This window comes from Dipodomys spectabilis, unplaced genomic scaffold (assembly GCF_019054845.1).
Source record: "Dipodomys spectabilis isolate Male_0828 unplaced genomic scaffold, ASM1905484v1 ptg000071l, whole genome shotgun sequence".
Classification (NCBI taxonomy): domain Eukaryota; kingdom Metazoa; phylum Chordata; class Mammalia; order Rodentia; family Heteromyidae; genus Dipodomys; species Dipodomys spectabilis.
This window is the reverse complement of record NW_024870748.1, coordinates 2,232,370-2,245,822: the sequence shown is the minus strand read 5'-3', so window position 1 is coordinate 2,245,822 and position 13,453 is coordinate 2,232,370. Positions and strand designations below refer to the sequence as shown.

At 37.1% G+C, this 13,453-nt stretch overlaps 1 protein-coding gene across 6 annotated transcripts in view; it reads right to left on the bottom strand.

The window, feature by feature from the left end:
- The window catches only part of Stag2 (stromal antigen 2), a 128,904-nt gene that overhangs the window by 46,707 nt on the left and 68,744 nt on the right, over positions 1-13,453 (bottom strand). For all 6 annotated transcript variants that reach the window (XM_042682463.1, XM_042682458.1, XM_042682465.1 and 3 more), the window contains exons 6-11: positions 11,709-11,785; positions 9,189-9,393; positions 6,302-6,453; positions 1,984-2,057; positions 1,142-1,265; positions 12-110 (exon numbers count right to left, since the gene is read on the bottom strand). In XM_042682463.1, coding sequence (XP_042538397.1) covers positions 12-110; positions 1,142-1,265; positions 1,984-2,057; positions 6,302-6,453; positions 9,189-9,393; positions 11,709-11,785 — 731 coding nt within the window. The remainder of the gene's footprint in view (positions 1-11; positions 111-1,141; positions 1,266-1,983; positions 2,058-6,301; positions 6,454-9,188; positions 9,394-11,708; positions 11,786-13,453) is intronic.

The following is a 13,453-nucleotide window of genomic DNA, read 5'->3' as shown; positions in this document are numbered from 1 at the left end:
TTAGTACTAACCTTGAACCGACTGGTAAATAGCTCCAGTTTTGAATTAAGCTCTTTATTATAATAAAGCCCTTGTAGTGCAGTAAGACATTTGAGTCTTACCTCACCTTGCTAAAAGAAATGAAGAGAAAACATATTCAAACTCTGTGCATTCCCAACCTGAAAATTTCTGGTTTAAAACCTTAACCAATAACATTTCCTCCGAGATGTCATCTTTGATAATGCAAAAATATAAATGATTATACACATATGACGAAATACAGGGTTACTATCTCATACCCCAAATAATTTTTTTGTAAAATTTGTTCATAACAAAACTATCGTGAAAGTTGATAGCAGCATATTTCACAGAGAGCAACATTTGGAAAGAATGTATACAAGAAACATGTTCAAAGTTAATGAAAAGGCAACTAAGAATGGTAATTTGAGGGAAAAAATTTAAAATGAAGTTGCAACATGTAATCTAAGGAACATGCTTTATCAAGCGGAGAAAAACGAGGTGCTGAGAGTAAGGTTTCAGTGGTAGAGCACTTGCCTAGCATGTGCAAAGCCCTGGCTTTGATCCCTGTCACTGGAAAAAAAATGAGGAAAAGTTTAGGTAGCATTCAGATAACAGCCTATAATGGTTCCTTTTAGTCCTCTACAAAATGCATCACCAAAACTATCTCCACGATACCAGTATTGAAGCACAAATACTAAGTCAATACTCAGAATAAAGTCAGTGGTCAGAATATAAAAAAAAAAAATCTGGGGGACTTTACATTTTAGATTTCACGTTTTTTTTTATTTGTTTGTTTTTTTGTTGGTCGTGGGGCCTGAACTCTGGGCCTGGGCGCTGTCCCTCAGCTCTTCAGCTCAAGGCTAGTACTCTACCAATTGAGCCATAGCACCACTTCTGGCTTTTTCTGCTTATGTGGTGCTGAGGAATTGAACCCAGGGCCTCATGCCTGCGAGTTAAGCACTCTACCACTGAGCCACATTCCCAGCCCAGGTTTCAAGTTTTCATAGAGCAGAGAGAATAAAGGAGAGGTTTATACAAGTTGTGGTATAAGGAATGTATGCATTTCATTTATGAATGAAAACTGCACACAGTTATGCCTATGTATAGACAGAGAAGCATTCTATATAGGGCACACTTTTACCTTATCATGCATAGTCCAACCAACATATTTTAAATAACTGTCATTAAGAAAGGCATCACTATACATCTTCATCCAAATGCCAATCTCTTCAATGCATATAGCTCGGATCTCAGCTATTGCATCCCTAGATGGATGAAGGAAAAATAATATCTAATCAGTTACAGTATGCTACAGGACATATGGTTTATTCAAGATATGCCAAGTACATCTCATCTACTATGGATACACCACAATTTTAAGTATCACTGCAAAATAAGGTATAATTGAAATATGCTATCTAAAGCCAGTAGCTTAAAATCTAGTTGCCAAAGCAGAGCTACCAACATAAATATTTAAAACTAAATATAACTATAAACAAAGCCCCATCCTTGCCTTTTACACTAGACCATATCCTAGTCTTGGCTCATACCTGTTGGACTTAATGTGTTGCAGAGTTAACAGGTGATACACATCTAGTTAGATCAAAAGTTCCTAAGTGATAATTACTTACACACATCATTGAGCCCATATTTATAACAAGTGAAACCAAGTTTAACAGAGTTATTAAATGATTTTAGGATTTGATTTTTTTGGAAACAGAATATCATAAAGTTTCCCACACTGGTCTTGAACATCTAGGCTCAAATGATCCTGTAGCCCAAGGCTCCTAGTTGCTGAGATTAGAAGTGCATATCAATGCATTGCTGTATCTAGCATAGGTAAAGGCTTTAAAATCCCCCCTAAGGTACAGATGAATCATTAAAGGCAGAGGAATACCACAATAAAAGGATGTTTTAACAAAACTGCAATAATTCTAACAAAACTTCAATAATTCTATTTACAAAAACAATGTTCTGACTTACCGGTATCTATGTACAAACACTCCTTTAAATATTGCATTCATCATATTTTCAATTTCATCTTGATTTTCCTGAAGCTATAAAAAGAACAAATCATTAATTTTCATTAGACAAAGAACAGAAAAAAAATCCCACAAAATGCAGGTTGCTTCAATATTTTGGTGATCACATTTTTTTTTTCCCACTAGACAAAAATAACCAAAAGGAAAGGGTAAAGTTTGGATAGATGAAGTTCCTTGAAATATCTGACAACTTAAAAATTTTGATTGGGAAAGTAATTCTTTTTTCTTTTCTTTTCTTTTCTTTGCGGGGGTGTGGAGGGGGTGGTCAGTGTGGGGCTTGAACTCCAGGACTGGGCAATGTCTCTGAGCTCTTCAGCTCAAGGTGAGTGCTCTACCACTTGAGCCACAACACTAATTCTGATTTTATGGTGTTTAATTGGAGAAGAGTCTCACAGACTTTCCTGCCTGGGGTGGCTTTGAACCTTTATCCTCAGATCTCACAGCCTCCTGAATAGCTAAGATTACAGGCATGAGCCACTGGCACCCAGCCAGGTTAATTCTTTTCTAACAAGCACAAAGTTCCAATACACAGAGAAACTGGTAGAAAAATATGGTCTATTATTACATTTATTATGTAATAGTATTAATTACAAAGCATTTATATGTTCATATCAAGAACATGTAACCATTTTTTATTTTTATGTTTATAGTCTAAAAGAGAAGAATCATGTTTTGTGTCTGCTAAATGACCAAAACAGTAAAATAACTATGTAAAAAAAAAATATAGCTATTTATTGCCAGGCGCTGGTGGCTCATGCCTGTAATTCTAGCTACTCAGGAGGCTGAGATCTAAGGATCTGGTTCAAAGCCAGCCCAGGCAGGAAAGTCCGTTAGACTCTTATCTCCAATTAGCCACCAGAAAACTGGAAATGGTGCTGTGGCTCAAGTGGTAGAGCACTTGCCTTGAGCTGAATAGCACAGGGATGGTGCCTAGGCCAGGAATTCAAGCCCTGTAACCAACCAAAAACAAATATATAGCTATTCACTAAATTCTGTTGAGAAAAGACTGACTTGAAGAAATATTTCAAATTAACAAAAAAATTCATTCACATGGTGTGTGTGTGTGTGTGTGTATGCGTGCACGCACACACACCAGTCCTGTTTCTTGAACTCAGGAACTACGTGATGATCTGAGCTCCTTTGCTCAAAGCTGGAATTCTACCTGATTAGCCAGAGCTGCACTTCCAACTTTTTGAGGGATAGAGAGGTAGTTTACTGGAGATTAACTACGTTCCTGCCTGGGATGACTTACAACTGTGAGCCTCAGATCTTAGCTTCCAGTATAACTGGGGTTACAGGAATGAGCCACCAGCACCTGGATTCTGTTAACTCAAACTATCAATTAAAAGTGCATGTGAACTGGGTGCTGACTAGCTAGCTACTCAGGAGTCTAGAGATCTGAGGACCACACGGTTTGAAACCAGCCAGGGCAGACAAATCTAAGAGATTCTTATCTCCAATCAATCAACAAAAAGCCAGAAGTGGAGGTGTGGCTCAAATGAAAGAGTACCAGTCTTTATCAAAAAGGCCAAGTTAAAGTGGTAAGACCTCAATTCAAAATACTAAACCTAAAAGAAAAAAATTAGGTTACACAGTATTGTTTCTTTTTTACAATCTAAGGATAAATTAGCTCTTACTCTATGTGCTTTTTGCAAAATGTATCTCTTTTCTCTGCATAAATGTCCTGTACTTCTAAATAATGCTAACATAAGCATGCACTTTTTATATTCATTAATACAGTCAGTTATAGGATGTCCTTCAAAATGTTTAAAATCTTAACCTTTGCAAAGGAATGTTGCTCAATGACAGTGCACTTTCCTCACATATATGAGGCCCTAGTTATATCCCAAGCACCACACAAAAAATAAAATGAAATGAATTGTAAGAATAAATGAAATAAATTATAAGAAGCTTACATTATTTGAATTATAAGAGGCTTAACTCTAATGTAGAAATACTAATATCATATAATTATATAAAAATTTCGGGGCTGGGAAGTTGGCTCAGTGGTAGAGCGCTTGCCTTGCATGCCTGAGGCCCTGGGTTTGATTCCTCAGCACCACATAAGCAAAAAAAAGAAAAAAGCCGGAAGTGGCGCTGTGACTCAAGTGGTAGAGTGCTAGCCTTGAGCTGAAGAGCTGAGGGACAGTATCCAGGCCCAGAGTTCAGGCCCCACGACCGGACCCCCCCCCCCCAAAAAAATTTCCATGTCAAAGTCCTCTTAATTTTTTCCATATATTCTATGTTAACTGTCTAGGAATAAGGTAATAATTTCAAGAACTAAGACATGCTTTATATTACCAGTAAAATTCATTAATTAAGAGACTGAGGTGTATCAACACGCTAAGTTATATGAAAATGAGTTTCAAGGCTAGGTACTGGTAGCTCACACCTGTAATTCTAACTACTGAGAACTCTGAAACCTAGAGATTATGGTTTGAAGCCACCAGATAGGAAAGTCCATGAGATTCTTATCTCCAAAAAGCCAGAAGTGGGGCTGTGGCTCAAGAGGGAAAGCACTAGCCTTGAGCACCAAAGCTCAGTACAGAGCCCAGTCCCTGAGGTTCAAGCCCCAGCAATGGCATGAGAGAAAGAGAGAGAGGGGGGAGAGAAAGAGAGAGGGAGAGAGGGAGAGAGAGAGAGGGAGGAGAGAAGAGAGAGGGAGGGAGAGAAAGAGGGAGAGAGAGGGAAAGAGAGGGAGAGAGAAGGAGAGAGGAAGAGAGATACTTTACATGAATAATAATACTTTACATGAATAATGCTTTACATGAATAATACTAAGGCTGGGACAACTTTCCAGACTGTCCCAAGTATTTTTACTTAATAAAATGCAATTTCTTAGAAAATATATGAGGTGGGCTGGGAAGGTGGCTCAGTGGTAGAGCGCTTGCCTTGCATGCCTGAGGCCCTGGGTTCGATTCCTCAGCACCACATAAGCAAAAAGAAAAAAGCCGGAAGTGGCACTGTGGCTCAAGTGGTAGAGTGCCAGCCTTGAGCTGAAGAGCTGAGGGACAGCACCCAGGCCCAGAGTTCAGGCCCCACAACCGGACCCAAAAAATAAAAAGAAAATATATGAGGTATTGTTGACAGATATTCAAAAAACTTCAAGTTAGACAAATAAACTACTTTAAATGTACTATTTGAGATTATTTTTAAATTTTCATTGTAATTATTAAGGAGTTGTACAAAGGGGTTACAATTCCATAAGTCAGTAATGAGTACAATGCTTCTTAGACAGTGTCACCCCTTTCTTCATTTTCCTCCATATTCCCCTTCCTGTTCCTACACACAAGTTGCATAGTTGATTTTTTTACATAATGTACAGTAAATACTATGATTGCATTTGTTCACCCTTTTTAGCTCCATTCCTGTGTGCCTCCTTTTGCCCTCCCCTAAACAGACAAAAAAAAAAAAAAAAAGAAAACAAACAACAAATAAAAACATGTTTCTATTTCCTGGAATTTGTTTTGGTTTGAAGTATTTTAGATGTTATGAGGAATTATGCCTTTGGGTCCTTCCCCTAAGTATATTCTCCCTTAGTCTGTTTGTGTGTAAATGCATAGAGCCCTGTATAAATTGTCATGTCCAACTGTATTTTAGAACTAGCTTCCACATCTGAAAGAAAACATGCTATTTGTCTCTCTGAACTTGTCTTACCTCATTTAACATTTGTTCTGGGTCCATTCCGTTCCCTGCAAACATATTCTTTCTAATGGATGAGAAGTTTTTCATTCTGTATATGTACTGTGTGTCTGACCACTTATCTTTTTTTTGTGGCTGTTGTTTTGTGTTTTTTGGTGTTTTTTGGTCAGTCATGGGGCTTGAACTCTGGGCTTGGGCACTGTCCCTGCGCTCTTCAGCTCATAGCAAGCACTCTACCACTTGAGCCACAGCACCACTTCTGGTTTTCTGGTGGTTAATTGGAGATAAGAGTCTCACAGACTTTCCTGCCCGGGCTGACTTTGAACCACGATCCTCGGATCTCAGCCTCCTGAGTGACAAGCGTGAGCCACCAGTGCCCAGTTCCACTTGCTAGGCTGACAAGACACTACTCAGCCACATTTCAAGCCCTTAAAATTAAATTTTTCATGAGACTGTGGCAAAACACATGCTTGTCACCCATAAGGCCCTAAACTGAATTCCTAGTACCAAAAACAAAAAAGATTTTTTGAATAAAATTATCTGAAGCATTAACAAGTTATAGTTGATGATAAACAAGATACACATTAATAGCCTAAATAGGTTATATAAAAATTTACCTCTTTCCGTTTTTGTAGCAGGAGTTCTAGCCTCTCATTGGCTCGTTTTCCAATCATTTTATTCCGTTCTGCTTCATACTGTCTTTGTGTATTATCCATATTAATGCTAAGATTTAGTGCCACATTCACCAAAGCTGTCATCAGCTTCATAGCTATTTTTAAAAGGGTAAAATGTTGAAATTAGCCTAATAGATACAAATTTTTACAACTTAAGATCAACTTAAGTGAAATTAAGCAGAGAGGAGCTACTCTGCTTCTAACAGAAAAGAGGAGCTCCAGTGGCACAATCGGTTAGCGCGTGGTACTTATAAGACAGAAAAAAATACAGCTGCTACAAATGATGTCAACAACAGATCATACTATATAGAATCTTAGTATGTCAGCAAATTGCCTATGCCAAATACTTTTGTGCATTATCTTGCAATCTTCCCAACAGTCCTCACAGATAAGGGCAGAGGAAATTGAAGGAAATTTGGCCCACATTGTAAGTTCACACCCACCCACACCTACACCTACCCCTACCCCTACACATGCACGCACACACAAACATGTAGTTAAACCAAGATTAAAAGCAATAAAAACTGACTCCGTCCAGAATATGATTAAATCCTAGTATTGTTAATAATGTCCCCTACAACAACCTAACTCAAGTGATCATGATTCATATGAAAGTCATTTAGTTAAGACCTTAGTATGTAGCTCAGTAGTGTGGCATTTGCCAATCATGTGAGGTCCAGGATTCAAAATCCAAGGCACCTAAAAGTTATTTAGCTACCTCAGTAACCAAAGAGGATCTAAATGAATTATATCAAATCACATGGTATAACAATGTTGGAGGGTTTTATCAGCATTAACTTATGTTTCACTTTACTGCATATCATAAAGATAATGATGAAATTGTAAAGAATCTAAATTCAAAAGTATAAACAGTGGGGGCTGGGAAGGTGGCTCAGTGGTAGAGTGCTTACCTTGCATGCATGAGGCCCTGAGTTCGATTCCTCAGCACCACATAAACGGAAAAGGCCGGAAGTGGCGCTGTGGCTCAAATTGTAGAGTGCTTAGCCTTGAGCTGAAGAGCTCAAGGATAGCACCAGGCCCAGAGTTCAAGCCCCACAACCGAACAACAAAAAAAAAAATCCCAAAGACAGCCCAGGCAGGAAAGTTAAAAAAAGTATAAACAGGGAAATGCCACTTAAATATAATTTTATTATTTTTGGTTTACATGATACTGAGGAATCACACCCAGGGCCTTACGCATGCTAGGCAAGCACTCTATCACTAAGCCACATTCCCAGCCCCAAATGTCATTTAACAAAGTGCTTTCCCGTAAAAAGATTTTTCCCTATACTATTCTTTTAAATCTTGAGACAGTAACCTCTTCTGTCTGGGATTTTTAATTTAATAATTTATATGTTGTTTATTTAGTATACTCCAGACCATTTCTCATACTTGGTTGCATTGTATGATACAAGAAGTCAAACTCCATCTTCATTTGTGGTTATTGGCTCTCTTAAAAGGAAGTTTCTAAGTAACTTCAAATATTCAGCAAACTAGTGTGTCACTCGGATCTAAAATTATTTGTCATACTTGTTTTAATTTACACTAGCCATCAAATTTTTGATGTTGGACTTAATCATGTCAAGTATGACCACATTGATATTTTGTGTATTCAGCTCCAAAAACAAAAAGAGAACCTATAATAAACTGCATTTTACTTTTACTAATGAATTTTTCAGAAGTATATGATGAATCATAGCTTTAATTCTTTTTTTTTTCTTTTGTCAGTCGTAGGGCTTGAACTCTGGGCCTGAGCACTGTCCCTCAGCTCTTCAGCTCAAGGTTAGCGCTCTACCACTTGAGCTACAGCTCCACATCCAGTTTTCTGGTGGTTTATTGGTGATAAGAGTTTCACGGACTTTCCTGCCCGGGCTGGCTTTGAACCACGTTCCTCAGATCTCAGCCTCCTGAGTAGCTAGGATTACAGGCGTGAGCCACCGGCGCCCGGCTATAGCTTTAATTCTTTCAGGAGATATTCTACCAAAAATTTAATAAAGTTCCTCAGAGGAAAGTTTTAAAGACAGAAATTAAAACTGACATTAAAGCTTAGAACATTATAAAAAAGTCTATCTGATTTATTCAAACTGAAATCAAAAATATATATTCAGTAACAGCCTATCAGCAATTTTTATCTTCAACACAAACTTAAATTTCAGATGTATGAAACAAAAAAAGCACTGCTGTAATATTAACCATGTGAGGTATGAAAATGTAATTCAAGTCACCAAAATTTAAAGATGAAAGACTGACCTGACCTAAAGTTACTATTGTCCAATGTAAGTTGAAGAATTAGCCTTGTCCAACTGGTTGCCATCCTATCTGGAGGGGACTAAATATCAAAATGATGGCAACAGTCAACCCAAATTTGCCATCAATTCTCCTTGATAAAACATCATTCAAGCCAAGCATCAGTGGCTCATAGTAATTCCTGTGGCTTGTGGGCAGGGAGGAATCACCACATTTTAGTTTGAGTATACCTTCACAAAGAATTAAAACAGAAAATACTAGGTGGATATTGTGATGCATGACAATAATACCAGCACCCAAGAGGCTTAGGCAGCCTGGGCCTTATAGTAAGTTTGAAGCTACTTTGGACTACACTTCTGAACCCTATCTCAGAAACAAACAAAACTCATAAGAAATAAAACTAAGCTCTGAAACTACCAATTTATTCTCAATATTGCACAAAGAGAAGAATGGAGGGAGTGTTCTCTTAGTGATCATTTTAGAAGTTAAACTAATTAATGCCACTATTATTTCATTTCCCTTTTAATGAGAATCATTTCCTCTCTAACCTAAGGCAATAGAGAAAATCATTCAAAATACTAACCTGCCAGGGTACTTGTATGCCGAAATGCTCTGACTTGTGAGTCAGATAATCCTGTAAGAAGTGAAATGACTGTATCCATCATGTACTCATCATATATGATACTATACTGACATTGCCGTACTAGAACACCAATGAATTCACAAAAACTCGATTTGAACTTCTTCCACTGAGGACCAGCCATGGTAAGTGGATAATCGCCACTATCCTAAAACACAAATTTTAAACAGAAATTTAATTTAAAATTTGTAAGATTTTTAATTGCTTTTTAAACATCTTAAACAGAAGTATAAAAAAATTCCTTTATCTTATCCTTCCTCTATAATAAACTCTCAGGGCAAGCAAGAAACTAGGTGCAAATGTAGAAGTACCTCTGGACAATTCTGCTCATTTGAAATCAGTCAATGAAATTGTCAATTATTGATATTAAAATTTTTAAAGTCTTCATCAAGGTGAAATATTCTTCTGATGAACATAAATATATTTATACAGTAATTAAATTTCTTTAAAACAAGCAAACAAAACCTAAACCAAATAGATGTTTATGAGTGGATTCAAAATAACAAAATCATATTCCATGCTTGTTTAACAAAATGATGGTCACCTTTGGTGAAGGGCAAGAATTATAGCTCAGTGGTAAGAATAGACACTAAGTACTGCTCATTCTCCACAAAATAAATGGAAGGAATGCTAGATGGATAGACAAGACAGATGGATGAACAGATGGATGGATAGATGGATGGATGGATAAATGGATAAATGGATGGGTGGATAGATAGGTAGGTGAATGAGTGCTTAAAAACATAACATAAGGAACAATTATAGAGAAAAGTGGGGAGCATTAATAAATATAACTCAGAGCTATAAGGTAATTATCAGTACAATATAGTCAAATTTTCAACAATTAACTTTCATCACTAAATTTTTACCTCATGTCATATATACACTGAATTGTGTCTGAGAACAAATTCCTAACATACTCTAAAAAGTGCTTTTTTCATTTGGTTAAGAAGAGGGATTGGTCTTGGAACCAAATTTGTAGCGCAGAGCATGCTAAGCACACATTCTACTGCTTTGTTACACCTCCAGCCTCTACATTCTCTGATGAGCTCATTTAGTGAACAGACTAAAATATGTTATTATTGTTAACTTCATTTGTTGAAATTTTCAAATTATATTTCAGGATGATTATCTTAAATACTTCCTTTTAGCAAAAAGTTCTCACTTAAACAGTTAATATTAAAAGGTTAAAACATGTAATTACTCATAATTATCTCTTCTCTACTCAGAGACTGATTAATATCCCTTAGTGATTAACAAAACCATTTTAACAACTCATCTATCTTTTAGAATCATAGCTGGAAGCTTATTCATTTAAAAGAGCAGGAAAAAAAATGACCAAATAAAACAAATGAGATCAGAGATTCTACTTAAAAATGTAAAAGTTTTGAAACTACAAAACCACTGGTGCTATAGACAGATGTAAAAAAAAACAAATTCCTTCCCTGAAGGAACTTTCATTCTAGTCAATCTACAAGTATATTTATTGGTTACAATACTTACAGATATTATAGTGATGATAAACTTGTTTCCTATTTATTTTTATTATATTCTCAGTTAAGTCACAAAGGAATTTTTAAATAATATATACATTCTTTTTTCTACACTTTCTTCAAAGATTGACTATCTTCTTTATACAGTATTTGAGAATATATTCCTATGTTCTGAATTGTTTTCCCCACTGAAGTTTTTACTTTCAAAATCACCCTATTAGCCAGGCACTGTTGGCTCATATCTGTAATCCTAGCTACTCAGGAAGCTGAGACCTGAGGGTCTTGGTTCAAAGCCAGCCCAGGCAGGAAAGTCCCTATCTTTGATTAACCACAAAACTGGAAGAATATCTCAGGAACTGCACCCAGGCCCTGAGTTCAAGCCTAACAACCAACAACAAAAAGAAATTACAATTTTACCATTTTTAAAAATTTTTTGTCAGTCCTGAGACTTGAACTCTGGGCCTGGGCACTGTCCTTCAGCTCTTTAGCTCAAGGCTAGTGCTCTACCACTTGAGCCACAGTGCCACTTCCGACTCTTTTCTGTTTATGCGGTGCTGAGGAATCAAACCCAAGGCCTCATGCATGCAAGGCAAGCATTCTACCACTGAGCTACTTTCCCAGCCCCAATTTTACCATTTTTAAAGTTCTTGCTAAAAATAAATAATAAATAAATAATAAAGTTCTTGCTACATGGAATCATAAAATGCTAAGCAATATTTAATCATTACTATTAGTCAATTACTATTAATCATTAATCATTAATATTAATCATTATTATTAATCTATTCTATTTCTACAGCTGCCTCATAGAAAAAATTTACAGATGAAACTAATGATAAGACAACTTGACCAAGATTATATAGCTATCATTTTATTAGGGTTATAGCTCATATCTACATTAATACTTCAAAATAATTAAGTCAAGTTCTATGTGTATAAAATTAATAAAACATTTCGGATAAGATGTTACCTCGTCAAATTCTTCAGTCATTTTTCGAATTATCTCAGAGTTCTGCATATGTCTAAACATTTCGGCTGTGACAACTCCTGAAAATTCCAAGTGTCAGAAGTTAATACATGGTATAATGAAACAATGAATTTCTAAGTCAGTCTCTACCAGTAAGTCTACAGTTACAAACAAAAGAAAGCATATTCATTTCATATTTGGCAGGATACAACAACCCATAATTAAGGCATGAACAAATACCACTGTCAACATGGCACAAGAAAATAACATGACACTTCAGACAGGTACTTTTCTTAGCACAATCAGCTTTGGCCATTTCTACATGTTTTACTTTACTCATGCCATAATGTGTATATAACGGTCCCTTTGGTATCCATGGGGAAAAGATCTCTGGCTAAGAGTTCACTACTAACCAGTACCTCTGTGCAAATCAACTATATCCTTAGATCCTCTAAACAGGTTGTAAATGAGTTTAATTAGTAAGCTATAAGTCCACTCATCCAGCAACCTGTAACAGAGTTGAGGTGCATTACATGTTAAAAAAAGAAAAAAGAACAGCCGGGCACCAGTGGCTCACGTCTGTAATCCTAGCTACTCAGGAGGCTAAGATCTGAGGATTGTGGCTCAAAGCCAGCCTAGGCAGGAAAGTGCCTGAGACTCTTATCTCCAATTAACTACCAGAAAACCAGAAGTGGTGCTGTGGTTCAAGTGGTATAGCACTAGCCTTGAGCTGAAAAGCTCAGGAACAGCACCCTGTCCAGAGTTCAAGACCTATGACTGACCACCCCCCCCCCAAAAAGCTCTTTGAAACTCCACGTTTTTAAATTTTATTCTCCCTTTATCCTCCTTTGTAACCCTCATGATTCCTCAATCAGTGGAAGTTTACGTACATCTCTTGTATGAGCTCCGAAGATAACTCTTCTCTATAAATCCCTTTTCTGATATTTGACCTTTTCAATACTAAATTTTATTACTTCCAGTGTATATTCTTCTCTAGTCATTTATGATTCTGATTTTTCCATTTTCATATTATTTTTCTATGAAACATTTCTTTTTTCAAAAACAAAGCAAAAAAGGTTTTTTTTGTTTTTTTTTTGGGGGGGGGGGGGTCCGGTCGTGGGGCCTGAACTCTGGGCCTGGGCGCTGTCCCTCAGCTCTTCAGCTCAAGGCTAGTGCTCTAACACTTGAGCCACAGTGCTACTTCCTGCTTGTTTTCTTTTTGCTTATGTGGTGCTGAGGAACCGAACCCAGGGCCTCACTGAGCCACCTTCCCAACCCCAGCAAAAAAGTTTTAACTCTTTTTATTTTCAGTCCTGGGGCTTGAACTTAGGGTCTGGGCACTGTCCCTGAGCCTTCTTTTGCTCAAGTCTAGCTAGCACTCTACCACTTGAGCCACAGCACCACTTCAGACCTTTTCTGTTATGTGGTACTGAGGAATGGAACCCAGGACTTCATGCATGCTAGGCAAGCACTCTACCACTAAGCCACATTCCTAGCCCCAGTTTTAATTCTTTTAAGTTACAGTGTCATTCTTCTTTGTCCAATCTTAGAATTTTTTGACAGTAACTTTTATCAGGGAATTTAGTATGTACCATTGTAAAAGTTTATTTGCTTTTCTTTTTTTTGTTCTTTAGTTGTTTGTAGGGCTTGAACTCAGCCTGGGCGCTGTCCCTGAGCTCTTAGGTTCAAGGTTAGTGCTCCGCCACTTTGAGCCACAGTTTTCTGGTCTTCTGGTGGTTAATTGGAGG